Source organism: Ochotona curzoniae, unplaced genomic scaffold (assembly GCF_017591425.1).
Source record: "Ochotona curzoniae isolate NIBS_2020 unplaced genomic scaffold, NIBS_Ocur_1.0 contig_2699, whole genome shotgun sequence".
Classification (NCBI taxonomy): Eukaryota; Metazoa; Chordata; class Mammalia; order Lagomorpha; family Ochotonidae; genus Ochotona; species Ochotona curzoniae.
The window spans coordinates 765,536-792,968 of record NW_024465561.1 but is presented as its reverse complement, the minus strand read 5'-3'; the positions used below and the strand labels follow the sequence as shown (position 1 = coordinate 792,968).

Genomic DNA, 27,433 nt, shown 5'->3' with positions numbered 1-27,433 from the left:
TCGGCGAAACCACCCTCCCGTGCCGCCGAGCCCAGCCGCGCTCCGGCCGCCCGCTCGGCCGCCGTCCCCGGCGGCCCCATGCCCCGATGCCCCGCGGGGGCCATGGACGAGGGGCCGGTGGACCTGCGCACTCGGCCCAAGGCCACCGCGCACCCCGGCGCCGTGCTGCCTCTGCGTAAGCGCCCGCTGCGCGCGCCCTCCCCGGAGCCCGCCGCGCCCCGCGGCACCACCGGCCCCGCAGTGCCCTCGGACCCCCTGCGCGGCAGCGGCGGTGTCTGCTGCGACGCGGCCATCGCTCCGGGTCCCTCTCACGGCCTGGCGCGGCCGGAGGCGCTGTACTACCCCGGTGAGTGTCCCCGCGGGGTCAGGGCCGGACCAAGTAGATGACAGGGGTGCCCGCAGGCCGGGGCACAGCAGGATGGGATATGCAGTCCAGGGGTGTGGACAGATCACCAAGGGGCGTCCGTAGGGGCGGAGGGTCAAGGCTGCCTCGCAGGGGGTTGGGAGGTGCAGAGCCCCTGGCACAGATCTGGGGGTGTCCGTCAGGGGATGCAGCTTCTGCAGTGCAGAAGGCAGAGGTAGGAGGCTAAGGGCAAGCTGGCTGCTGGGACGAAACATCGGGTCCTGGCGGCTTGACTTGGGGGGTCAAAGGCAGTCAAGCCAGTAGGGCCTGGGTCCCCAGGTGATGGACCTCAGCAGTTCCCGGATGCCAGAAATCTGGGGAGGCCAGGCTGTGGGGAAGTACAGGCCGCAGGAGAACAGAGTCGAGGTTCCCAGCACCCCAGGATCTAGGATTGCAGAGGTCCGGACAGGGGGGACCCCAGGATTCAGGGCTGAAGTGCTGCATTCAGGGGTCTCCAGATGGAAGGCCTGACCCCAAGGAATAGGCATGCCCAGACCCCCCACCTCCTCAGTGCAAAGATGCCAAATGTATGCTTTCCACCCCATCTGAGCAGCCAGAGTGCCTCAAGCTGTGCACCAGGGTCTTCTCTGCTTCTCAGCTCCTCCAATATCCTGGGAGGGACCCCTGGCCTCAGTCTTCCCCATCTGTGTGCTGGGCAGATGCAGAGGCATTGTTGCAAGGATCTCTTCCAGCAGTCTGGTCCCAGCAGGCCTCCTCCAGCATCCCCCCTCACTCATCTCCCCCCCCCCCACTATGCCCCACAGCAGGCATTCCTCCCTCACCCCTGCTAGTGAGCTGGGCTCCCCCTGCCCTTACAGGGTCCGGTTAGGAGCTGGGAGTCAGACGAAAGAGACAGGTGGCAGTGAAGGTGTACTGGCTGAGGGAGAGAACAAAGCGGGATGTGAGCGAGGGGGGTCATCCCAGGCTGGAGGACGCAGGATGACGGACAAATGGAATCGGCAGTGGAGGGCAAGTGGGCTCGGCCTCACCCAGCCCTTCTCTGCACCCCTCGGTGCAGCACCTCTATTGCCCTTATACTCCACGGCGTCCATGGGCCCCCCGTTCCCGCTGCTGAACCTGCAGACGCACCTGTACCCCGTGATGTGCTCCATGGAACACCCCCTGTCAGCCGACATCGCTGTGGCCACCCGTGCGGATGAGGATGGAGACACGTAAGTGACATTGCCTTGTGAACCTAGGGTGGGGTGTCAGAAGGACCGGCTGTGCAGGACACAGGGGAGGTGAGCTCTCCCCAGGAGCTGTGGGACCTCTGAGGCCCTTCCAACTCGGGGCCTCAGTTTTCCTCTCTGAAAAATGGGCACCCAGACAGCCTCCTGGGACTGTTTTTAGGACAGTGGCTCTTCCAGTTTTGCTTTCTTTTAAAAACTCACCTGCAAAAGTGGGAATGTCTTTTCTCTGATTGGTTTTCCTGTGTACATTAGACACAGGCGTGGAGCGCCTGGCCCGGGGCCCTGGTGTCTTAGAGATGGGGCCGGTGTCCATTGCACTGTAGTTGCTTTGTCCCAATGTTGCACACTGTACAACCTAGACACAAAGTTGCAATACAGACTGCATAATTTGCAACACTTTCAGCCCCCAGGAGCTGGGGCGTGGGGGAGGGTGTTTTGTCTTTCAGTCTAGTTCATTGTTTCAGAGCCACTAAATAGAGAATCCCTCATGGGGGATGAAGCCCCCAAGGTGTGAGGACCCTGCATCCCCCGGGGCAGGTGGATGGGGGGGGACTCAGCCCTGTGCCTGGCGCAGAGGATTCAGCTCAGACACTCCAGGACCGAGCTGATTCTAGCGCCCTCTTCCGTGCCTCAGTTTCCCACCTATTTTTTAAAAAAATACAAAACAGGAACCTTGCGTGAGGAAGAGCTGGTTTTGTACACGTCGCCTATGTAGACACTGGTTTGGGGACTGCAAACCACAGGTGGGGACCTGTAGCTGCACAGACCGAGGCCTCAGCGCGGGGGAGGGCCCCCCTCCAGCCCCACACCCCCGGCTGGGCTGGGCTGGGCGGACCCCTATCCTGCTTAGGTGCAAGGATGCGCATGCGTATAATGCAAAGCATAGGGGCGCTCCATACAGCGGAGTGGGTGGAGGCCGGCTGCGGCGGCCTGCAGCGTGGGAAGGCGGCTCCCCGCCCCCCCAGGGGCTGTGGGCCACCTGGGTGAACCCAGGCAGGAGAAAGTGCCCTGAGACTGAGAACTGCCTGTGTAAAAAACCAGCTCCCAGCCACCGCAGGGGACGGGGTACCCTGCGTCACGAAGGAAGCAGGTTGCATTGCTGTGCACCAACCTGCCCCCCACCAACACACACACACCCCTACAACCAGCTGTCGGTGCTCTGGGAAAGCAGGGTACAGGCTTGAGGCCCCCGGGGGCTCAGCGGGCTCCCAGCTCCTGCCCTTCCCCCCCAACCCTCGTCATCCGCCCCCCTCTCTCCTCCCCAAACGCAAACACTTCTGCCTCAGCTGCCTGCTCGGGGAAATCCCTTCCCGCAGCGCGCGACCGCAGCCCAGCTGCTCCGGCCTCCCACGTCAGCGCGCTGTCAGTCACTCGCAGCCAGCCACCCCTTCTCCACCGCCGGCACTCCCTCCGGCCTTAACCCCTTCCGCTGGAGCCGCGCTTTACCGGAACGGCCCCCCACTTCACACCGCGGGGAAGGGGGTGGCGGGGACGCACCCCAGAGAAGCCAGGTGGACCGGCTAATGGGGCGGCGTGAGGGAGGATGACCTGCAGGAGGAGCTGCAACTCGGAGCTTTGCAAGTGAGGCTCCCACGGCTTATGGTGCGTGCGCCTTGACACCCCTTCCGTCTCCCACACCCCCGCTGGGGGATGAGGACAGCACTGGAGGCAGGGCCTCTCTCCAAAGCCCCAAATTCCCAGACGCCCGCATTGCAACGCTGAACCGAGCCCCCAGCCCCTGTAAGCGCCAGGTCCCGAACAACCAACCTCTAGAGACGCCCGGGGTGTGAGGGGTGATGCTGATGTCCCCGCCCCCTCGCAACCTGCAAATCAGCAAAATGATAAGACGTATTCCTGGCGTCCCCAAGCCGGTGAAGAAAGGGGGGGGGACAGTTGGAGAGCTAAGGAACGTCCTTGTATCTCAGTAAGAGTTAGGGGGATGCCCGGGTATGGGAAGGGGCCCGCTGCACAGTGTGAGCCCTGTGTGTGTGGGGTCGGAGTTCCAGAGGGGGACCCCCTCAGGCTGCAGCCTCCCCGGAGGAGGGGGAACCTCTGTGTGGCCCCATCCCCCGCCCCGTGCAGGGCTGGAAGTGGAGGCGGCGCGCGGGGACGGCCGGGGTAGATCCCCGGCGGGACCGGCTTCCCTCCCCCGGGAGCAGGAAGCCGAGCTCCGCCCCACAGACCTGTTACTGGAAGTCCGAGGGCTGGGCCGCCCCTCCCGTCCCCACTTCCTCCGGCCCCGCCCCACCCCCTGCGGCCCGCGCCTTTATGGGAACTCGGGCCTGGACGGTTTCTCTGAAATCGCGTTCGCTCCAGCTGCCCTCGCTTAACCCCGCCGCGTCCCCGCCCCCCCACCCCAAGCAGGGCGGCCCCTCCCGGAGACCCCGGCCCAGGGGCGCCCCCCTAGCCTTGGTTTTATTTTTAATTTTATTTGACTTTGCCCGGATTTGTTCCAGACCTCCTCCCCCTACACACCGCCCCCGCACAGCTCGGCAGGATAATCTCGCCCTGGCAGGTGTCAGCTGCCAAGCGCGCGCGCGCGCGCGCGCGCGGACGGGAGGGTGCCCCCAAAAAAGGCCATGTGACCTTGCCCCAGCGGCTGCTAGGAGGGGCTGCAGCCCAGGGCCCTGCTGCGCCCCTGGCCCCCTTTAGCCCGTGCTTCGCTCAGAATCCAGCACCCCTAAAGGAAGGAAATCTTGCTGGAGTCTGGGTGCACATTCCATAGTTTGGGAGAGACCCTGGCATCTAAGGTGATACCAGGCTGAGAAAGTGACTGTCCTAACGGAGTTGAAATACAGGTCAAGCTCCCACCGGTGTCCCCGCAGCCAGCAAGGCCCACCCCCATGCACTCCGCGAAGCATCTTCATCATCTTCATCCTCGCTCCCTGGTTCACTGGCCAAAGCCATGGGCCCAGGATTCCACCCGAGTCTCCCACGTGGGTGGCAGGGACCTCAGTACCTGAGTCCTCACGTGCCTATTGTGCCATGCACACGGGCAGGAAGCTAGAACTGGGACTTGAAGCCAGACCCTGCAATACGGGATGCCTCCACCCCGAAAGAGTCTTGACGGGGGTTCAGAGTGGGGCCAGGACGCCAGGTCTTCTGTATCAGTACTGAGCAGTTACCAGGTATCATCAGAAGGCTGTGCCCACCCCACACACACACACACCCAGGGACATGACCTTGGCCAGCTGAAGTTAACTCCAGACTGTGAAAGCTGACAACCACCCCGGGGAGCCGGATGAGATATGGGGCAGAGTGAGACCAAAGGGGGCTGAAGGGGGTAGGCTGAGAGTCCAGCGGGCAGAGCTGCACAGGGGTGACAGGTGGCCAGCCCTGGTGTCTGACAACCCCCTCCTGCTCCGACCGCAGGCCTCTCCACATCGCTGTGGTGCAGGGCAACCTGCCCGCAGTGCAACGGCTCATCAAACTCTTCCTGCACGGGGGCCGGGAGTTGGATATTTACAACAACATGCGCCAGGTGAGGCAGCAGCCCTGGGGGCCACTGCGGGGGGGAGGGGGGCGGCTGGAAGGAGAGAGGAACGAGAGAGAGCATGGGGCCACAGGGCAGCACAGGGGTCACTCACAGCCTGTGTCCACCACCAGACCCCGCTCCACCTAGCAGTGATCACGACGCTGCCCGCTGTGGTTCAGCTCCTGGTACTGGCCGGTGCCAGTCCCATGGCGCTGGACCGCAACGGCCAGACGGCGGCTCACCTGGCGTGCGAGCACCAGAGCCCGGCCTGCCTGCGGGCCCTCATGGACAACGCGGCGCCCGGCACGGTGGACCTGGAGGCCCGCAATTACGACGGTGAGTACCTGCCTACCTACCTAGTGCGCTGTCCGGCGGGTGGCCTACCCGAGTCACTCCCCCGGCGGCCAGGGGTCTGAGTGCGCCTCCTCGCCTTCCCCAGGGCTCACTGCCCTGCACGTGGCCGTCAACGCCGAGTGCCACGAAGCCGTGCTGTTCCTGCTGGAGCGAGGCGCGGACGTCGACGCGGTGGTGAGCCTGCGCGGTTGTGGGGCAGGGCCAGCGGTGCGCGTGCCCGGGCGGGGCGGGGCTGGCGCGTGGAGACCCTCAACGTCCACCCCCCTCCTCGCCGCAGGACATTAAGAGTGGCCGCTCCCCGCTCATCCACGCCGTGGAAAACAACAGCCTAAACATGGTGCAGCTGCTGCTGCAGGTGCGTACGACCACTTGCCCTTTGCATCTCCCCGCCAGGCCATCGCCCCTGCTCCCTCGTGCCCCACGTCCTGGCCTCTCCGACCCCACCTCGGGTCAGTCCAGCGTTGCTTGCTGTGTTTGCACCGGCCCCCAGCCTCCCCGACCCTGCACAGGTGCGGCCCATGGGCGCCGCTCCTGACCGCACGTTCTCCTCGCCCTGCAGCACGGCGCCAACGTGAACGCCCAGATGTACTCGGGCAGCTCGGCCCTGCACTCGGCGTCGGGCCGCGGGCTGCTCCCACTCGTGCGCACGCTGGTCCGCAGCGGCGCTGACAGCGGCCTCAAGAACTGCCACAACGACACGCCGCTCATGGTGGCTCGCAGCCGCCGGGTGAGTGCGCGCGCCGGGCGTGCGTCCCAGGGAAGCGCTGGGCAGGTGCACGTGCGGGCCGCCGCGAGTGTGTACCGGCCCATCCATCTCCGGGTGGGTGACCTCACCTGAAGGCTTGTTAGGGTCACTGCGGACAGGACCCCTGAGCCAGGAGGGGCTCTGAAACCACGGCTGTCCCCGGTGACCTCCCTTCCCCATGGGTCCCCAGGTCATCGACATCCTGAGGGGGAAGGCCACCCGGGCTGCGTCCTCGTCCCAGCGCGACCCCTCCCCGGACCGCAGTGCCACCACCTCCCCTGAGGGCAGCAGCCGTCTCAGCTCCAATGGTGAGGAGCTCCGGGGGTCTCCTGCCGGCCTGGGCCCACAACCCCGCCCCCTCTTTCCTCCGGATCCGGCTGACTCTGGCTTTTTCCATCACCCCCGCAGGTCTCCTCTCCACCTCCCCGTCCTCCTCGCCCTCCCAGTCTCCCTCCAAGGACCTCCCTGGATTTCCCATGGCTCCCCAGAACTTCTTCCTGCCCTCACCGTCCCCCAATGCCTTCCTACCCTTCCCAGGGGTTCTCCGAGGCCCTGTCCTGCCAGTGCCCCCCGCCCCAGCTCCAGGAGGCAGCTGAAAGGGGAGGGGGGCTGATCTCTGACTCATGAGGACTCGGGACCCCACACCCCACCCCGTGTGTGGCTCGGTCGGTGGGGTGACCCTTCTGGAAACTGTGAAGATCTTGGAGCCCAGCTCCCACCAGGGAGGTCTCCTGGACCAGAACTGGCACCCAGGCACAGGCCACAATGCAAGGGCCCCTTGTAGGCACTGGGTCTCTGGCTCACCTCTGTCGGCCAGTCCAGGGCTCTGCCTGGCTGCCCTCAGGCCACACCCTGGAAGACCTCCACCCGGATTCGGGTCTCCTTGGACTCCTGCAGAGGTAGGAGAGTCCCCCCAGGGAGGGCGGGGGGACAGGAGCTCCCTGCCACCCTCAGCTGAGGTGGAGGGCGAGCGGAGGGGAGCAGAGAGAGGAGGCAGGCACTGATGACTATGTAAATTATTAGGCATTTGGGTTGGATTTCTTTTGTAATAAACTATTTTTGTACCATACCCTGTGCTTGACTGGGCCTTTAAGACAAGAGGGCCTGCGCGAGGCGCGCGCGCACGGGCGCGCGCGCGCGTGTGTGTGTGTGTGTGTGTGTGTGCGCGCGCGCGTGCGTGCACCTGTTGACCGACCACGGGGGTGGTGGCTGATTCGGGGAGGTTTGTGACATCACTGTGCCAGTTGGCCTGGGTATGATTCGGGGTGTGTGCGTGTAACATCTTTCCCGTGCCCCTGGGGGCACACATCCTGGGGTAACCCTCAGCGTGGGCAGCTGTGGTGGCAGTGCCTGTGACCAGCTCTGACGTGACACCCAGCGTTGTGGGAGGGCAATTCCTCTGCCACTGCATCATGTGCTGCAATGCACCCCAGATGTCCCTCACGGCTCCGGAGGGGCCGTGAGGGGCAGCAAAGCCAGGTGTTTCTCATGGACGGCAGGAAACAACTTCAGCTGCCAGCACCCTGCCTCCTCGGCCCCGGTCAGCAGGAAGCGGGGGTACCGAGCCACACCCCGGGTCTGGGGGTCTGGGTAGCCTGCCTTCAGGGATTGTGCCTCCTGCCGGCCTGCAGCAAACCATGGCAAACCCAGTGTTTCAACCCGGGTTCAAGGTGTTGGGGGGATGCAGGCTCCCCGGGAGGTGACAGGACAGCCATTCCTTCCCAGAGTCCCTCCTTCCGCTTCTCAGCTTCTGGCGGGTTAGGGTCCACCCAGGGGACCCCCAACTGGCTCCTCCCTCCCAAGGCCTCCATTGCACCTGCCCAGTCCCTCCGTGCACCGGTGCCACTGCCTCTCAGACTCCTGCAGGGAGGGGGGGGGGAACCAGATGCAGATCTGGGGTGCAGGGTCCTCAACAGTCCAAGAAACAATGGGACAGGGAGGTCCCCAGATCTGGGCTGACCTAGTGCGACCCAAGGCAAAGGGGCGTGTGGGGGACACAGGGGACCCGGGTCCCACTCCACTGGTCTGGCTGAGTGGCCATGTGCATGGTTCTGCAGGCCTCAGGGACAGTGGGGTGACCATTTTCACACCAAGATACCACAGTGTGTGTGTGGTGTGGCTGTGGGCTCAGCTGCCTTCCTAACCTGCTGGGTGACCCTAAGGGGACCAGGGATGGACTGTGTATGTGTGTAGTTCCAGGGAAGCCCTGGCCAGGTGATGGGCCTGCCTCCTGACCAGGGTGGCCGCAGGGCCCTGTATGTGTATGCCACCAAGTGTCAACGTCCCTGACCTGCCTCTGGGGATTGGGGTTTCTGAGAGCACCCTAACTCAGAGGTGCCTACTTCCTGTGACAGTTTAGAAAACTCGCCACACACCAGGGTGGCTTCAGACCAGAGGCGTCCATCACCTCACAGCGCTGGGGGTTGACGGCGGAGATACAGATGTCCCCAGGCCCATGTTTCTGCAGACGGCCATCTTCCAAGGCTTCTAGAAGTTTCCATTGGCTGCAGGTCATCCCTGCCAGCTGCTGGCCTTCCCCTCCGGCCTCCACCCGCAGCTTCATTGGCCTCCTTCTCCAGGACAACCTCCTGAACTTTCTGATACCTGGGAATTTACCTCCAAGTGCAGCCACACACTTAGGTCCCAGGGGTTAGAATTTTCATTGCCAGGCCCAGCATAACAACTCAACAGCTAAATCCTCTTGCAAATGCCAGGACCTCATGTGGGCACTGGTTCATGTCCCAACTGTTCCACTTCCCATCCAGCTCCCTGCTTGTGGCCTAAGAAAGCAGTGAAGGACGGCCCAAAGCCTTGGGACCCTGCACCTGTGTGGGAGACCTGGAAGAAACTCCTGGCTTCAGATTGGCTCTGCTCTAGCCGTTGTGGCCACTTGGAGAATGAACCAGTGGATATAAGATCTTTCTCTCCTTCTCTCCATAAATCTGATGTGCCTTTCCAATAAAATAAGCAAATCCTTATATATATATTTTTTTTCTTTTTTTTCTGTGTATGTGAGTGGGTACACTCCTTACATATTTGCCATCCAGTTCTCCCACTTGACTGGCAGGGACCCCAGTCCTCACGCCACTGCTGCAGCCCACCGGGGTGCACCACCAGCAGGCAGCCGGAGGCAGGAGCCAGAGCTGGGACTTGAACCAAATGCTCTGATAAGGGACGGTGGGGGGGGCGGAGGGCTGTATAGCTAGGCTCAGCGCCCACCCCCCACCAAGGGAGCCACCACTAAGCCCACTCCTAAGGGTGACACTGGGTATGTGTGACCCTCACGTGATCATCCTAGCACGCACATGTGTGCGGCAGACATGCCAGCCTCGACCGCACCCTGGCCGCAGGGCAGAGCCCACAGCCCAGGCCCCAGCCCAGCCCCTTGCACTATGGTAGCTGCAGCTCATTCTTTGTGGCCGAGTCTAGGCTCGTGTCCCCGTGTGACCAATCTGGGGACATGAACAAGAAACACGTACATGTCTTAGGCAACACTGGGCACGAGAACTGTTCGCTGCAGACAAGGAAGTTGGGGTTCAGACAGAGCAGAGGGCCTGTCCAAACCCAGGGCAGTGACCTCCAGACACTCACAAATATCTACCATTCTTTTTTTTTTTCTTTTAAAGATTTATTTTTATTGGGAATGCAGAGTACAGAGAGGAGAAACAGAAAGATCTTCTATCCGCTGGTTCACTCACCAAGTAGACATAACAGCTGGAGCTGAGCTGATCCAAAGCCAGGAGCCAGGAGCTCCCTCTGGGTCTCCCACACGGATGCAGGGTCCCAAGGCTTTGGGCCGTCCTTGACTGCTTTTCCAGGCCACAGGCAGGGAGCTAGATGGGAAATGGAGCAGCTGGGACATGAACCGGCACCCATACAGGCTCCCGAAGCTTGAAAAAGAAGGATTAGCCAATTGAGCCACCACACCAGGCCCAGAATTCTAAGAGTACAAGCAGAAGTGTGTGCCTGGGAAGCTGGGGTTCAGCTGCTGCTTGCAAGACTGACAGCCACCGTTGGAGCATCAGTTCCAGTCCCACGTGGACACAGGGGCCCACACCTTCAGGCCACCTTCAGCTGCACTTCCCAGACCATCAGCAGGGAGCCAGGTGAGAAGTGGGGCAGCAGGGACTCAAACCCATGCCAATGGGATGCCAGTGTGACCTGCTCAGCCACCATGCCAACCCCGAGAGAATGACTATTGCGGGTCACCATACTGTGCCATTAAACGACCCCGACCCTCCACTTCGTCCTCTGCATACTGGGAAGGACACCCACCCGGGGGCCTGGCCCACAGCGCACCCTGATGCCCCGTGCCTGCAGGGGCCGAGTTCCCACACGTGTGAGAGACCGGGCCTGGGTCTGGGAGCCAAGTGAGTGCGGCACCAGCCGTGGTGAGCTACTTCTCTAAAACCCCACGACCCGGCTTCTCCACACACGGAAATCCCCTCTCGGCCTCCCAGGCCTCGGGACCCAACGTGTGGCCCCCTGCCCCACCCCTGCACAGAGGTGGATGCCAGTGAGGGGACAGGAGCCGCTGCCCACAGCCCTCCACCTGCACGGACACAGAGGGGGCCTGAGGCCCAGACAGGCAGCAGGCCTCACCCTGGGATTTCGTGAAGTACCATAAACCCACGGGAGGAGGAGGAGAAGACCCCCAGGGCGTGCCTCCTGCTGCACAGGACTGAGAGGCTCCCAGCGTGGGCATGGCCTGTCACAGAGCCGGCCTGCGGGCTCCATCCCCAGGCCAGGCCAGGCGGTGGCCCACAGGGACCAGCTGAGATGCCACGGCTCTGGACCGGATGCCCAGCTCTGGCTTCCTGGAGCCAGTGTCCTGCCCCTGCAGACCGCAAATGCAGGTACAGCCATCCCTGCCTCCCGGCGACAGGCTGTTCTGCTCCCCTCCCTGCCTCGTGGGCATCTGTGCTGTACGTCTCCACACAGGAACTCTCTCTGGCATGCACGCCCTCTGTCTCTCAAATTTCAGGGGGAAAAAGGTTAATATCATGAAAAGCAAAGACCAGATGGAGAGAGTGGGCCTGGCTGGAGGAAACGAAGAGCAGTGAGCATCCAGCGCCATCTGCAATGTCGGTTCAGCTCTGGACTGCACAGCCTGGGCCTCCCAGCCGGTGCACGCGGGCTGCCCCTGCAGACCCCGGCCTTGCCTGGCCGCTAAGCGTCCCCCAGTCACAGGGCACAGTGGCCGAGAGCAGGGAGGGAGGCCCAGCCGGAGGACTTCCAGGCCCAGTGGCAGAATGTCTGCACGTCACTCGGCAATGGTTCCAAGGGTGCGATTTGGCATGCTGCCCACGAAGCCTGACCCTGGGGGACGGATGGGTCCACAACACATGTAACACTTCTCACAAATCGAAAAGCATTCAAAAAGTGATCCCCCCCCCCCAAAAAAAAAAATTCAAATTAGACGTGCACAATCCTAAAGGGTCTCCATCCGCATCTGGGAGTTTGCAATTTTGGGAGCTGGACTCACAGCCTCGGGGGTGTGGCCAGGGCTGGGGGTGTGGCCAACGTCTAAGGGGCGGGGCCAGCGCCCCGGAGGCGTGGCCATGTGCTGGGGGTGTGGTCAGAGAAAACAGCCAAGGGACAAGCCTGTGTTCAGCGCGCCCTCTTGTGGCCGCATCAGGTCTCGCCACCACTTTTTCTTGGACGACTTGAAGGGAGGCGTACAGCCCTTTTGACAACTTTTAAACCTTTCCAGTAAACAAGAGCAGAAACAGAATTATGACGTCAGCGCAAGACTCCACCTTAGCACGTGACTGGTTTCCTGCATCCAGCACAGCGTTTGGCAGGGACAGCCAGTGTGTAGGATGCCCTGTGTCAGTCCACACTTCTTTATCCTGGCCCCAAGTGTGAGACATGGAGGCTATTTCCAGGAGCCTTTGGGCGGCTAAGTTTTCAATTTTCTGGAAGATACATGCTCTCAAGTGTACCTTTTCACAAAAGTTTGCTATTAATATTGAAAGGCAAAAAGAGATGGGCCTGGCGCGATACCGTGGTGCTTAAAGTCCTCGCCTTGCACGCGCTCGGATCCCATGTGGTCGCCGGTTCCAATCCTGGCAGCCCCGCTTCCCATCCAGCTCCCTGCTTGTGGCCTGGGAAAGCAGTGGAGGACAGCCCAAAGCCTTGGGACCCTGCATCCGCGTGGGAGACCCAGAAGAGCTCCTGGCTCCTGGATCAGATTGGCTCAGCTGCAGCCGTTGCGGCCGCTTGGAGAGTGAACCATCAGATGGAAGATCTTCCTATCTTTCCTTCTTTCTGTCTATCTGACTTTCCAATAAAAATAAATAAATCTTAAAAAAACACACAGGTGGATGCCGCAGAAAGTCAGTGAGCATTGCAGTGCGTTAGGGCAGCGAGAACTGGCAGCTCAGAAACGCTGTGGAGGAGGGCTGCTGGGAAGACAGACGGCGACAGGTGTTGGCAGGCCCAGAGCACTCAGAACCCCGGTGCCCGGCTGGCACGACATACGCTGGCACAGCTGGTCTGCAGAACCATTCGGCAGCTCCTCGGAGTGCTCTGCTTTCCGCCTCCTGGCTAACGGGCACCCGGGAGGCAGCAGGTGCTCGCTCGAGCACGTGGGTCCCTGCCACCTGCTTGAGTGCACCGCATCCCGTTCCTGCTTCCTGGCTTTGGCCCAGCCCACAATGTGGCTGTTGAGGGCACTGCTTTCCCAGGCCAGAGGCAGGGAGCTGGATGGGAAGAGGAGCAGCCAGCACATGAACAGGTGCCCACATGCAATCCTGGCGCTTGAAGCGGAGTATAACCTGTTGAGCTACAGTGCCAGCCCCTAGATCATTCTTTTTGGATTTATCTACTTACTTATTTGCTCCCCGGGCTCCCTGCCCCTCCTCCCGTCCCACAGCTTGCTTGCCTGGCCCCACGGGGGGCAGGTGCAGTGGCCCAGGTAGCACCCCACTTCACCCATCTCCCACAGCACTCACTACCCCCAGCGCCCCCGACCCCGGAACCCCTCAGCATCCTGCACACACTAACCTTCCCTGTAGCGAAATCGGATGAGCTAGGTGCCATCCATGGGTGCACGCGGGGCCACACAGCTCAGGTGCTTCCCAGGCCGGGCCGCCGCAGGCACCGAGTGTGCTGCTCCTCCGCACCCCTGTACCCCTGTGCACCTGCCCACCCACACCCGGAGGAGGCCACCCCTTCCTCCGCACCCCTGTACCCCTGTGCACCTGCCCACCCACACCCGGAGGAGGCCACCCCTTCCTCCGCACCCCTGTACCCCTGTGCACCTGCCCACCCCACACCCGGAGGCTGCAGAGGAAGCCCTGCTGGGCGGGTTGGCTCCCTGCTTCCCAGCGAGGCGCAGACCCCGCAGACCCCAGCAGGCTCCCAGTACGGTCCCCACGCGCGAAGCTGCCACGGGCCCAGGAGCGGGGAGTTAGAGGGGCGGAGCAAATGTGCGTCATGTCGGACCCACGGGGACTGGCACGGAACCAAGGTTCCCTAAGGACGGCTACCTGTTCCTGCGAATTCGCCGGCGCCTGCGCACAAGCGCCTGACGGGCCTCCCGGGGGCGGGGCCAGCAGCCTGGGGCGGGGCCTGAGGGCCGGAGGCGGGGCCTGAGCTGGAGGAGGTGGTGCCTGATCACTGGAGGCGGGGCCAGCAGCCTGGGGCGGAGCCTGGAAGCCAGGGGCGGGGCCTGGGCTGGAGGGGGTGGTGCCTGACCACTGGAGGCGGGGCCAGCAGCCTGGGGCGGAGCCTGAGGGCCAGAGGCGGGGCCTGGGGGGCCTGGGTGTCTAGCGGCCCTGGAAGTGCATTCCCACAGCGCCCCCGCGTGGCCGCCCCGCGCACAGCCCCGACGGCGCCGGAGCCGCAGGTCCTGCAGGTGCCAGGGATCCAGCAGGGCTGCCCGCGGTGCGCTGAGCGGCCGTGCCCGGCCTCGCCAGCCTCTAGAGACCCTTCATGCCAGGCCGCGACCGCATGCAAGCAGCGCGGGCCGGACCCCATGCAAGCAGCGCGGGCCGCAGTCCCAGTGTTGCACCTGCCCGTCCCACCCCATCTCGAGCCCACAGCCGCACACACACGAGCCGCTGGGCACCAGACTTCCGTACCTGTCCGGGTAGGAGCCCCGGGCCGCAGGTGCCCCGGCCCCGCCCCTGCCGGGACTCAGGTGCCCGCCCCGGCCCGCCTCCCGCCTGCGCCCGGCCGCACCCAGCCGTCCCTGCGCTCCCGGGGGACCCATGGCTGCGGCGGCGGCCCCGCGCCGGTGGCAGTGGGCAGAGCCCCGCGCGCTCGGCCGCGCCGTCAGGCTGCTGCAGCGCCTGCAAGAGCAGTGCGAAGACCCCCGGCTGTCCCTCAGTCCCCCCTCGCTGCGGGACCTGCTGCCCCGCACGGCGCAGTTACTCGGAGAAGTGGCCAAAGCCCGACGGGCGGCCGGCGGGGACGGCCCCGCGGGAGACTTCCTCGTCGTCTACCTGGACAACCTGGAGGCCAAGGTCAAGCAGGTGGCGGCGCTGCTGCCGCCCCCAGGACGGAGGGATGCCAACGACGAGCTCTTCCGGGAGGGTTCTAGACTCAGGTGAGCAGCTGCACTGCCGACGGGGCGGGGTCCCCCCCACCAGAAGTCCTACCTCCGACCAGGGACCCCGATTTCTGGCTCTCCAACCGAGGTCCCCCCGCAGCCCTCCTCCCTCCCACCGGGAGTCCTCCCACAGCCCTCTGACCACAGGTCCAAGTCCCCAGCCCCTCCTCCCTCGGACCCAGGGATCCAAGTCCCCAGCACCGCCTCCCTTGGACACAGAGATCCAAGTCCCCAGCACCGTTCCCTCACACCCAGGGGTCCAGACCCTCCTCCCTCACACCAGGGGTCCAGACCCTCCTCCCGCACACCCAGGGGTCCAGCCCCTCCTCCCTCACACCCAGGGGTCCAGACCCTCCTCCCGCACACCCAGGGGTCCAGACCCTCCTCCCGCACACCCAGGGGGCCAGCCCCTCCTCCCTCACACCAGGGGTCCAGCCCAGGCTCTCCTCCCTCACACCCAGGGCTCCAGCCCCTCCTCCCTCACACCAGGGTTCCAGACCCTCCTCCCTCACACCAGGGGTCCAGACCCTCCTCCCTCACACCCAGGGGTCCAGCCCCTCCTCCCTCACACCAGGGGTCCAGACCCTCCTCCCGCACACCCAGGGGTCCAGCCCCTCCTCCCTCACACCAGGGGTCCAGACCCTCCTCCCTCACACCAGGGGTCCAGACCCTCCTCCCTCACACCAGGGGTCCAGCCCCTCCTCCCTCACATCCAGGGCTCCAGCCCAGGCTCTCCTCCCTCACACCCAGGGCTCCAGCCCCAGCCTCTGTTCCCTGAGGACTGGACCGCAGTGTTTTGCTGCCTTGGACCACCCCTGCTCTCCACCCACTTTGCCCCTCTGCTGGTTCCCCCAGCAGCCAGCTCCCCACACCACAGTCTCTCGGGCACCCTGAGCTTCCAACCTGAAGGGGTGGTGAGCTCCAGGGCTGATCCGGCCCTGGCTCTTTAGCGAGTGTGCTGTGGGGTCCCCCAGGTCCCCCAGACATGAAGCGTGTAGGCTTCACAGCCTGCCCACCGGGACTGTGTCATCATGAGGCTCACATTGCAATGAGGCTAGGCCAACCGGGAACTGAAGGGGAAGCTTATTTTAGTGTCAATAATAATAATAACTGAAAGCCAGAGGGTACAACTGGGCTCAGTACCAAATGACTCTAGACAGACTCTGCCCACACAAACGCCCGATGGCTGAATATTGTGCAGTGAGCTGACTGTCTTCCCGTGACAGACCCACGCCACTGCACCAGTGGTAGGGGCCAAGCACGTTTCCAGAGACATCACTGCATAGATACGCTGTGCCCGCTTCACGAGCACGGGGCTTCTGTGTGTCCTGCCAGTCCTGGCGCTGCACCTGCCGTGCCAGCCCCTCCCACTGTCGCACACTCCCAGAGGCTTCTAGAAACTACTTGGAGGTTCCAGACATTCCAACTCCCCAAAAGTTTCATGCAGGCTACTGGTCAGTTTTTAATTCTCTGGCTAAACTATAAAAACAAATAGCAATGGAATTTCAATAACTTTTTATTTGTTTTTGTTGGACAGTTCTATTTACAGAGAGAAGGAGAGATAGAGATCAAAATCTTCCACCCGCTGATTCCCTCCCCAAGTGGCCACAATGGCCAGAGCTGAGCCTATTCGAAGCCAGGAGCCAGAAGCTTCCTCTGGGTCTCCCACGTGGGTGCAGGGTCCCAAGGCTTTGGGCCGTCCTACACTGCTTTCCCAGGTCACAAGCAGGGAGCTGGATGGGAAGTGGGGCCTCCAGGATTAGAACCGGTGCCCATGTGGGATCCCAGCAGATCAGCCAGCCAAGCCAGCCGAGCCACTGCACCAGGCCGAGCTCTGACATCCTCAGATTCTCATCTCCAACACACTGATTTGCTTTGTGATCAGTATAAAGCCATTATAGCTCACTTAAAAAAATAAAAAAGTCTTTCTACCAAGTTTGGAAATCTATATACTTCTCAAAGTGTTTCTGCCTTGGCCCCGCCAGCTAGGGAGAGCAAGCACAGTTCTGTCACACAGCTGGGGCTCCTGGGACGTGAGGCTGCTTAGCAACTTCCAGGAACCCTGCATCGCTGGCCCCAGGAGCTATTAATAGCAAATAAGAACACAGCCATGAGATTAGCTCCCCCAGGTGCCAACTCCACGCCCGAGGCTCACACTTGGCCTGTGAGGCACACGTACCTTTAAAAGTCTCAGGAGAGAGCCCACCGCAGTAGCCTAGTGGCTAAATCCTAGCCTTACATCTACCAGGAGCCCATAGTGGTGCCAATTCGTATCCCAGCTGCTCCATTTCCCATCCAGCTCCCTGCTTGTGGTCTGGGAAAGCAATGGAGGACGGCCCAAAGCCTTGGGACCCTGCACCCATGTGGGAGACCCAGAAAAAGCTCCTGGCTCCTGGCTTCAAATCGGCTCAGCTCCAGCCATTGTGGCCACTTGGGGAGTGAACTAGTGGGTAGACAATCTTTTCTCTCTGTCTCTCCTTCTCTCTGTAACTCTAACTTTCCAATACAAAATTAAAACTAAATCTTTTAAAAATTTTAAAGATACAACATAAATATGAGTCCCAGGAAACATGGAATGAAGACATTAGTTCATTTTGTAAAGAGAAAAAAAAAATCCCAAATCTTGAACCCCGTAGTGATTTTGCAAAACCCATTTTCCAGGAACTTTTTGAAGAACCATCATATTTATCCATAGATTTCAAAATTTTTTTGTCACCAAAATAAAATGACTTTTTGAAAAACAAAATGCTTGCTTATGTATCTGAAAGGCAGCGTGAGGTCTCCCATCCACTGGTTCGTTCTCCCAGTACATGCAACAGCCAGGAGCCAGGAGCCCCATCTGGGTCTCCCATGTGGCTGCTGGTGACCCACATACCTGAGCCCTCACCGACCACCTCCCAGGTGTGTAAGGCAGAAGCTTCGTCAGAAGGGGAGCAGCCAGGACCGAACCAGGCACTCCAGCGTGGGACACAGTCATCCTACACAGCGGCCTAACCCCTGCCCCACAGTACCCACCCCAAGCTTACCTTTTTGCCAAAAAAAAAAAAAATTTTTTTTCACGCATTTGAGTCAGAATTCACTCCCCTAAAAACACCCACAGCGGCTGCAGCTGAGTCACAGCCAAAGACAAAAGCGAGGGAGCCGCCCAGGTCTCCCCCACAAACGTGCACCTGAGCCATCAACACCGCCTCGTGGGGTCAGCCACGGCGGGGACCTGGGAGCAGAGCAAGGGCTGCCCACCACCTGGCCACGCCCCTCCCGACCACCCGGCCACGCCCCCTCCCGGGGTCTCCGTCCTCAGCTGCCTCATGTGCAGGGAGATGCAAAAGGCGCCTGGCCAAGGGGCCAGCGTGGGGGCAGAGTGAGCTAATCCTCCACCTTGGGGTGCCAGCATCGCATATGGGCGCCAGTTCCAGTCCCAGCTGCTCCCCTTCCCATGCAGCTCCCTGCTAATGGTCTGGGAAAGCAGTAGAGGACACCCCAAAGCCTTGAAACCCTGCATCCACATGGGAGACCCAGAAAAAGCTCCTGGCTCCCGGCTTTGGATCAGCTCAGCTGTGGTTGTTGTGGCTACATAAGGAATGAACCAGCGGATGGAAGATCTTTCTGTCTCTCTTTCTCTCTGTAAATCTGCCTTTCTAATACAAATAAAGAAATCTTTAAAAATTAAAAACGCTTGGGGAAAACTGCTCTTTTGTCTCCATCACTAACTCAGGAGAGTTCGAGAAATTGGCCCTGGAATCTCCTCCAGGGGGAGGGAGGTAGGGGCACCTATGGGAGCCACGCCGTCCAGCCCTGGTCTTCCTCACCCGCAGGCGACAGCTGGCCAAACTGGCCCTCATCTTCAGTCACATGCACGCCGAGCTGGGTGCACTCTTCCCCAGGGGCAAGTACTGTGGACACGAGTACCAGCTGGCCAAGGCCCCGGCCCAGGCCTTGTGGCGGGAGCACTGTGGAGCCCGGTGAGTGAGCCCCTGCCCCGGTCGGGCTGCAGCCCCCAGCCGAGCCACCTCCCCCCGGTCGCCCCACCATCTGCGCCAACAGAGGCCTCAGCTGTGCCCCCCCACTCCCACCCTGGACCCCAACAGGTGCGTGCTGCCCTGGGCTGAGTTCGAGATGATGCTGGGGAAATGCCACCCGGTGGAGGCCGGCCCCATGGCCCTGGCCCTGCGCTCCACTGTGGACCTCACTTGCAGCGGCCACGTGTCCATCTTTGAGTTTGACATCTTTACGAGGCTGTTCCAGGTCAGGAAGGATGCCAGGATGGAGACAGTATCTCCAAGTGTGAGGGAGGAGGGGCTGGGGTTGGACCCCTGGGTGTGAGGGAGGAGGGGCTGGGGACTGAGTCCTGGGGCAGGAAGGGCTGGACTCTTCCTGGTCAGATGTGTGCGGCTGTGCCTGAAGAGGCTCTCGGGATGCCAGCTGCCCCCCCCCAGGACCCTGCCTGACCCCTGCCCTGCCCCACTCCTCCCTTCCCCAGCCATGGCCGACTTTGCTCAAAAACTGGCAGCTGCTGGCAGTCAACCATCCGGGCTACATGGCCTTCCTCACGTATGACGAGGTGCAAGCCCGCCTGCAGGCCTGCAGAGACAAGCCGGGCAGGTAACCCCCAGCTCTAGGGGGCGTGGGGCAGGCCAGGGGGAGCTGGCATCTCCCACGGGCCCCAGGACCCCACCCCCAGTTGGAGTTCTCCAAACCAGGGGCTTGGAACCAGAGCCGCCCCTCCTACCACAGACCGTCCGCAAGGGTTAATAATTGAGGAGCTAAGCTACTTGGCCCTGGGACTAAGAACAGTCCTGTGTGTGCAAACCCCGGCGGTGGGGAGCAAGCGGTGCTGGTGTCAATGAGCGGCATAGGTGGACATGGCAGGCAGGGACCCAGCACCTGCACCTCACTTCCAGCTCCGTGGCGGCAGGCAGGGTGGACATCAGTGGGTGGCCATGTCCTCACCACGTCCCTCCTGCCGCCCCTTCCAGCTACATCTTCCGGCCAAGCTGCACGCGCTTGGGACAATGGGCCGTCGGCTACGTGAGCTCCGACGGCAGCATCGTGCAGACCATCGCTTCCAACAAGCCCCTATTCCAGGTGCTCCTGAAAGGCCAGAAGGACGGCATGTGAGTCCCCATGCGGCTGGGGGAGGGTCCGCGGGGGCGGCTGCTGTGTGCAAGACCTTGGGAACCTGCCATGCTGCGGCCTTCCAGCAGGGGGCAGGCAAAGGTCTGAGAGAGTGTGTCCCTGCAGATCCCATGCCGATTCTCCCAAATAGAGGGGTCTAGGGGTTCCACCGCCCCCTCCGACCCCCTTCTACATGTCACCTGCCATTCTAGATTCTGGGAGCCCAAAAGAGAAGAGGGGGACCAGCCAGATAGGTGGTGTTCGGTCTGGATCCTGGCCACCCCAGGGCACTCTTCCACAAGCTGCCTTGGAAGGTGGGGGCAGCGGCAGGTCAGGTTTGAGGTTCTCACCTTTTAGGGAAAAAAAAAAAACTATTTATTTGAAAATCAAAGTTACAGGGGCTGATGTGGCATGTCAGGTAAAGCCACTGGCTTCAGTGCCCGCATTCCATACCGGGTGCAAGTTCCAGTCTCGGTTGTTCCACTTCTAGTCCAGCTCTCTGCTGACGCCCCTGGGACAACAGCAGAAAATGGGCCACGCGCTGGGGCTCCTGCAGCCACATGGGAGACCGGCATGAAGCTCCTGCATCCTGGCTGTGGCCTGGGCCAGGGGAGTGAACCCGAGGACAGATCTCTCTCTCTCTTTTCTCTCTGTATAATTCTGACTTTCAAATAAATAAATCTTTAAAATAAAGACAGAGAAAATCCACCGATTCACTCCCCGATTTGCCGCACTGGCAAAGCCACAAGGCAGGAGCTTCTGCTGGGTCTCCCACGTGCGTGCGGGGACTCGGGCACCTGGGCCGCTCTCTGCTGCTTTCCCAGGCGCGTTAGCAGGGAGCAGGATTGAAAGTGGCACAGCCAGGACTTGAACCTGTGCCCATGTGGGATGCCGGCCTCACAAGGGAGAGAGCTTAACTCCCAATGCCACAACGCCAGCCCTGTGTATTCCTTATTTTAATTTCTTAGTCACGACACTTTAGCCAGCCTGTCACTGTTGGTGCCTGTTTTCATTTCAAAACACATGAACACGTGCTGTTGGTTCTTTCCCACGGGACTCGTGGCCAGCAGCGCGCTATCACTCTGGCCCGTAGGAAGCTGGCACGGCTGGTCCCACCCTGAGCCATCACACCGCGGTCTTCCCTGAGCCTGCCCTTCAGTGCCATGTTCCAGGGCTTATCTCCCACCCACCCACCTCCCCCACACACATGCACTGTTTTGAGACGCAGAGAAAGATACAAAGAAAGATCCAGCATCAACTGATCTGTTCCCAAAATGCCCGTGACTGTTGGGGTTGATCTAGGACCAAAGCCAGGATGCAGCACCTCCATCAGGGCCTCTCACAGGGGTGCCAGGGACCCAAGCCCTCGGGCTATCCCTCTGCTGCTTTCCCAGGCACATTAGCAGGGGGCTGCATTGGAAGTGGAGCAGCTGAGGCTTGAACTGGTGCCCTCCTGGGATGCTGGGTTTGTAGGTGGTAGCTTACAGCACAACACTGGCCCAGTGGTGCCCTCCCTGGGTCCCATCTTTGTGGTGTTCACCACCACTCCCTCTGTGGGCATGATTAAATCTATCCTACAGGAGGGAAGCATGCCAAAGAGGTGGTATGGTGGAGGGTCGGGGCAGGTCAGGGACTGTGCTTCTCTGGGTGGCTTGCCAGGCGGGGCCACTACCCCCAGGGGGCCTGTGAGACTGTAGTAAAGGGCGGAAGGAAGACACCCCCGACCCCCAAGCTGTTGCCCTGGCTGCCCTGGGGTCCTAGGCAGAGACCTTGCTCCAGCCTGCGCCTTCCCCGTAACTGTGACCTTGGACACTGGACTCCTGTTCCCTGAGCCTTGGGTCACTGTAACGGAGCTGGACATTCGGAACCATAGCTAAGTGGCCATCCAAGAGACCTGCATCCTGTCTGTGAGGGCTGGCGTTGGAGTGGGGCCTCCACCTCCGGTCCCACTGCCTACTAGTGCACACACTGGGAGGAGCAGCTGGTGGTTCCAGGACTTGACTCCCCGCTTCTGGCTGCAGCTCAGAGCTTCCCACTGTACTCGGTCCAGCCCCAGCTGCTGCAGGCACTGGGAGAGTGGACCAGCAGGTGCAGCTACCTCACCTGTCCTCTCTCTCCACTTCTCTATACCTTTCCAACAGCAGTAACAACAACAATTATATATAATAAAATTAAATCCGCTATGCTCAGGTCTGACTGAAAAGTGAGACTCTAAGGCCAGTGCAGTGGCACAGCTGGTTAAGCCACGCCTTGCACACCCACATCCCCCACTGCAAAGCCCGGGATCAAATCCTGTCCCTGCTTCCCAGCCTGCTTCCTCCTAAGGTGCCTGTGGGGGAAGGAGGGGATGTAACAGCTGTTGACTGGAGCATTTGGGTCCCTGCCTCCCATGTGAGAGATCTGGGCAGAGCTCCAGGGCCCCAGCTGTGGCCTGGGCCCAGTCCTGGCTGTTGCAGACCAGTGGGGGGGAGTGACTTAGTGGATGGAAGCTCTTGCTCTTTCCTTTAAAGAAATAAAATAACTAATTTTGCAAGGCCAGAAAGAAGGGCACAGCAGGAGACTGGAGTTCCCTAGTTCTCCTTCCAGCTGACCCCCCTCCCGGTGCGGTGCCTGAGTCATATAGATTCAGTGTCACCAGCTTGGGAGGCATCTGGGGTGGAGGTGGGGGACACAGCCTGCCCTGAACAGTCCCAATGTGAGAAGGAAAGGAAGAAAAAATCTGCCCCCAGCCCAGCCATGGGCACCAGGGGGTCCTAGGACAGGAAGGGATGACCCCCCCATCACTCTCCACCCTGCCCCCTCAAACCTCCAGGTACCTGTACCCTGACGGGAGGAACCACAACCCTGACCTGAGTGAGCTCTGCCAGACAGAGCCCCACCAGCGCATCCACGTGTCCCAGGTGAGGCCCTGCCCATTGCCCACCCATCCTGCCACACACACCCGGCCGCCCCACCAACTTGGCCTTGGCTCACAGCACTGGCTGGGCAGCTGGGCCACCGAGTATACTCCTTGGCCTCTCTGAGCCTACATCACCTTCGGACTCCTGCCTCCCCCGCAGGGGCCACCGTGGGGATCAAACCAGGAAATGCTGCTGAGTGAGGTCATGGAGCAGCTAATGCACTTGGGCGTGGTCAAGGACAGCTCTGTCCCGTGCCAGCTCTCAGTCTCCATGGCCACTCCAGGGACGGGGTGGGGAGGGGGAGAGAAAAACAACAGAAGTCCGTCCCAGGTGCTGGTGGGGCTACACCTAAACTCTAATGGCTAATGCAGACCTCAGTGGACAGCTGGTATTCCTATCTCCGATAGCCGGCCACCCTGAGCGCAGACAAGCCCAGCCAGAGATGGTCGGACACCCCGGCTTTGAACCTGGGTGAGGGCTCAGAGCTGGCAACGGACTCACTTCCTGGGTGCTGCTGAGCACTGCTCCCCACTCCACCCTCCTGGCTGTACCCCACCCACTTCTCCTCAGGAGCAGCTGCAGCTGTACTGGGCCATGGACTCCACCTTTGAGCTCTGCAAGATCTGCACCGAGAGAGACAAGGATGTGAGGATTGAGCCATGCGGCCACCTGCTCTGCAGCCACTGCCTAGCTGCCTGGCAGGTGCGCCTGGCGCCCGCCCCGCCCTCCCACCAAGCTCCCTTTAAGGGTCTCCCGCTGGTCAGATCCAGCATTTCACTGGGAGACAGGCACCTGCTCGGGATGGAGCAGCAATGGGGCTGGTGCCCGTAACCGCCCAGGGGCGGCAGCGGGTTGGGGGGACAGCAAGATTTCTTGCCACTTCCATCCCCCCTTGCTTCTTCCCCTCCCTGAGTCATATCCCTTCACACCCGTGTCACTGTGGGGCTGGCAGGGGCGGGGGGGCGCTTTCAGGCCCCAAGGAGGCAAGGAATCTGGACCCCCTATTCTTCCCCAGCACACAGACAGTCACACCTGCCCCTTCTGCCGCTGCGAGATCAAGGGCCGGGAGCCCATCAGTATCCACCAAGACCAGGGGAAGCCAGCTGCAGAGGGAGAGCTGGGGGGTCACAGCGACCTAAACGAGAGGGAGCCAGAGAGGGAGCCAGAGCCGGAGCAGGTGAACAGGGCCAGCCGGAACTGGGGCTGGACCCCTGGGGTGAGGGAGGAGGGGCTGGGCTCGACCCCTGGGTGTAAGGAGGAGGGGCTGGGTGGGGCTGGACCCCTGGAAGTGAGGGAGGAGGGGCTGTGCTGGACCCCTGGGTGTGAGGGAGGAGGGACTGGGGCTGGACCCCTGGGTGTAAGGAGGAGGGGCTGGGTTGGACCCCTGGGTGTGAGGGAGGAGGGGCTGGGTTGGACCCCTGGGTGTGAGGGAGGAGGGGCTGGGTGGGGCTGGACCCCTGGGTGTAAGGAGGAGGGGCTGGGCTGGACCCCTGGGTGTAAGGAGGAGGGGCTGAGCAGGATCCAAGAATCCTGGGAGCCTTGATCTTTCCTCCCCTCTTCCTTCTCTTCTCCTGTAGGGCTGGGGACAGCCACATCTTCCTGGTGACCCCAGCTTGTCTCATCCTCTGTCTGCCCCAGGTGGTCCGTTCTGCTCCCCCGCTGCCCCCCAGGAGGCCCATGAATGAAGGCGGGCTGACCGTGGTGAGTCACACATCCGTGTCCTTCAAGGGCGCAGTGAGCTCCCGGTGTGGCGGGAACGCCAAGGGCAGCACGCACGCGGCCACACACCTGCCCCCTGTCCTCTTCCCTCACCCCCTCCCCACCTGCTTCCCTTTCCTGCCCGCCTCCAGGCACACCCCGGCCCCAGGGCCTTTGTCTGGCTTTTCCCTGGACTGGGCACACTGGGCGGTCTCTCGCCTTGCCCACTGCCCGCATCCATTCTTCGCAGCAGTCATTTTTTCCTGTCCACAAAGTGCCAGCCCTGGCCCTGGCTTCCATGCAGAGTCATAACAGAAACCAGGTATCACATGAACGCGCAGACCACGTCTCCCCGCCCCAACCCTGTCCCAGAGAGGTGGCCACACCTGCCTGAAGCCCTGGGGTCTGGGAGAGGAGCCAGCGCGGAGGGAAGTTTGTCTTGGAGGTCCCCCAACCATCGGCACCCAGACCTGGCTTTGTCCTCACCCTCCACTCCACACGGCCACACCCCAGGGCTCCCCACCCCGCAGGCCCTCCGGGGAGGGGCCGGTGGCTGCATGCCTCTCCAGCTGAGTGCGCACGAGGCTTCAATCAATACCGGGGCCTCTTCAAACAAACAGCTCAGGAAGTCCCGGAACATGATTCGACCGCAGCTAGCGAGGGGCCAGCAGGAAGGGGGGGACCAGCGAGGGAAGCTAAAAACAGATCCGGTCTGGGAGCCAAAAGCAAATGGAAACATTAGAGGCACTCAGAGGGCTCCCTGGGGACGGCCAGGGCCACAGTGCAGGGCAGGCGGGCAGGCGGGCAAGCAGGCGGGCAGGCGGCCCCATACCTGGCCTGGGCTGCTGTACTCTGCGGACCACGCCTGCTCGCTGTCTACCCCACCCCCACCTCGAAACTTGGCCTCATTCCAATTCCCTTCAACTCCCTCCGCGCTCTTGCATTCTTCAAAACACATTAGGGCCGTAACAGCCGCGGCGGGCATGCCTCTTGCTTGGGGGGTCTGTCTCTGTTGTGTGCACCTGTTAGAATCCCATTATGCAGAGGGGATCCGTGAGGAAGAGTACAAGTTCTCCGGGGTCCTGGGGGCGGGGGAGTCGGGGTGGAAGCCCTGCCCCTGCCACGCCCAGGGTGGAGGGGGGCGTTGATCTTAGGCAGGATGCTGGGGGAGAGGCGAAGGCTCCACCTCTCTGTGGTGATCCAAGCATGGGCTCCTCCCCCTGGCCGCTGCTGTCCCTTCTCTGAGACACTGTCCCTCCGGGGCGACACTGTCCCATCGTGGGACCCTGCCCACTGAGGCCTTCTCTGATCCCCCCCTCCACCCCTCGTGTCTCCATGGCTGGGGGTGGGGAAGGATGCAGAACACTCTGGAACATTCTGGAATATTCCTCGCTCAGTAGACTCTCAGCTCCACAGACTCTTATGCACGGCATCTTCTCGGAGCCCAGAACAGTGCCTGACACCCAGATGCTCAGAAAATGTCAGGATGGACAGATGGATGGATGGACAGATAGCTGAATGGATAGATAACACACTTTCCTCCTCAAAGCAGAGAGGCCGGGGAGGAAAATACAGGGTGACTGGGGGATATGGGCGACAGGTTGCATCTGCTGAGTGCCACTGTTGCCCAGCTCCCTGAGACACTTCCAATGCCCTCTTCCCTCAGGCACCCCTGGCCCTGCCCAGACTCCAGCCCCAGCTTCCACTTCCCTTGCCCAGAGTCACGACTTTGGCCTCAGCCCCCTGGCAAGTCCCCGCCTGCCCCCAGGCCAGGGAAGGGGCTGGAGGGTAAGTGGGGTCTCCATACCCATGGGGAAAAGTGGATAATGAGGGGTGAAGATGGGGCCAGGGGAAACCTTAGGTCCTTGGAAATCAATCCTGACGCCACCCTGTGTCCACTGCAGAAACTGCTGAATTCAGCGGAGCTGAGCCAGCAGCTGCCCCGCCAGGTGAGACCCCTGGCTCTTACCCCAACTCCCCATCCTCCCAGGGCAGCCTGACCTGGCTGTCCTGCTTAGCTCGACCCAGCCCCGAGATGGCAGCCCCTAACCCCAACTCTCTTTCCGCTTCACAGGGCACCTGACCTACTCAACAGGCAGGCAAAGGCCTGGAAGGGGCTCTGCAAAGAGGAAATAAACTGCCAAGCCTGGCCTGGCCTCCCTGGGTGCAGCTAGAGGGCAGAGGCCACCAGAGGGCAAGCTAGAAAAGGGCAGGCTGAGAGGGCCCAAACTCTATCTGATGACCACATCAGTGACCCTGAGTCGCTCCTCCCTCAGACCTGCACATGGGGACTGGTGCGCCCCCAGCCTCCTCCCTCAGACCTGCACATGGGGACTGGTGTATCCCCAGCCTCCTCCCTCAGACCTGCACATGGGGACTGGTGCACCCCCAGCTGCCTCCCTCAGACCTGCACATGGGGACTGGTGCCCCCCCAGCCTCCTCCCTCAGACCTGCACTTGGGGACTGGTGCCCCCCCAGCCTCCTCCCTCAGACCTGCACTTGGACCCCCCACCAGCTGCCTCCTTCAGTCTCAATAGTCCTTCTGTCAGAATTTCAGTGTCCAGAGTCCCAAGTTCTCAAACGATCAGGCAGGCATCCTCCTCCCCCTTCATGGTGAAAAAGATCCCAGACCCAGGTACCCCTGGATCAGAAAGACAGCCCCCCCACCCCTTCCCTTGCCAGGGACCCAGGACCTGTGCTTCTCCCGCCTCTCCCCTCTGCCCCGTCTCTGTGGTCCTCTCACAGCAACGGTCATCTCCAGTCTCAGTCCAGCTAAGGCCACCCCCCGCCCACCATCAACCATCTTGAGGGGGCCCCAAGTCTCCAGCCCTTTCTGTACCAGGCCCTGAAGCTTCCTGCCACCTGACCTTTCTGAGAAGTCAGGGAGGACTTCCAGGAGGAGGGGGTGGCTGAGCTGAGAGGTGAAAGCTGCAGAATAAAGTACAGAGTGGGCAGAGCCTGAAAGCTTGGGGCAAAAAGGGCATTTCTTGAGAGGC

General features: G+C 61.7%; 2 protein-coding genes across 2 annotated transcripts; both read left to right on the top strand.

The window, feature by feature from the left end:
• Window positions 1-4: 4 nt before the first annotated feature.
• Window positions 5-7,236, top strand: BCL3 (BCL3 transcription coactivator). Its single transcript, XM_040976201.1, has 9 exons — window positions 5-346; window positions 1,422-1,575; window positions 4,966-5,074; window positions 5,200-5,404; window positions 5,508-5,596; window positions 5,700-5,777; window positions 5,982-6,149; window positions 6,358-6,475; window positions 6,576-7,236. The coding sequence occupies exons 1-9, from the start codon at window positions 79-81 to the stop codon at window positions 6,761-6,763; spliced, it is 1,377 nt and encodes a 458-aa protein (XP_040832135.1). The 5' UTR covers window positions 5-78; the 3' UTR covers window positions 6,764-7,236.
• A 7,147-nt stretch (window positions 7,237-14,383) lies between these two features.
• On the top strand, window positions 14,384-26,520 carry CBLC (Cbl proto-oncogene C). Its single transcript, XM_040976510.1, has 12 exons — window positions 14,384-14,721; window positions 18,540-18,686; window positions 18,813-18,969; window positions 19,205-19,326; window positions 19,701-19,838; window positions 22,652-22,739; window positions 23,310-23,441; window positions 23,755-23,955; window positions 24,378-24,440; window positions 26,104-26,157; window positions 26,342-26,386; window positions 26,512-26,520. Exons 1-12 carry the CDS (start codon window positions 14,384-14,386, stop codon window positions 26,518-26,520), a joined length of 1,494 nt encoding a protein of 497 aa, XP_040832444.1.
• The last annotated feature ends 913 nt before the right edge of the window (window positions 26,521-27,433 follow it).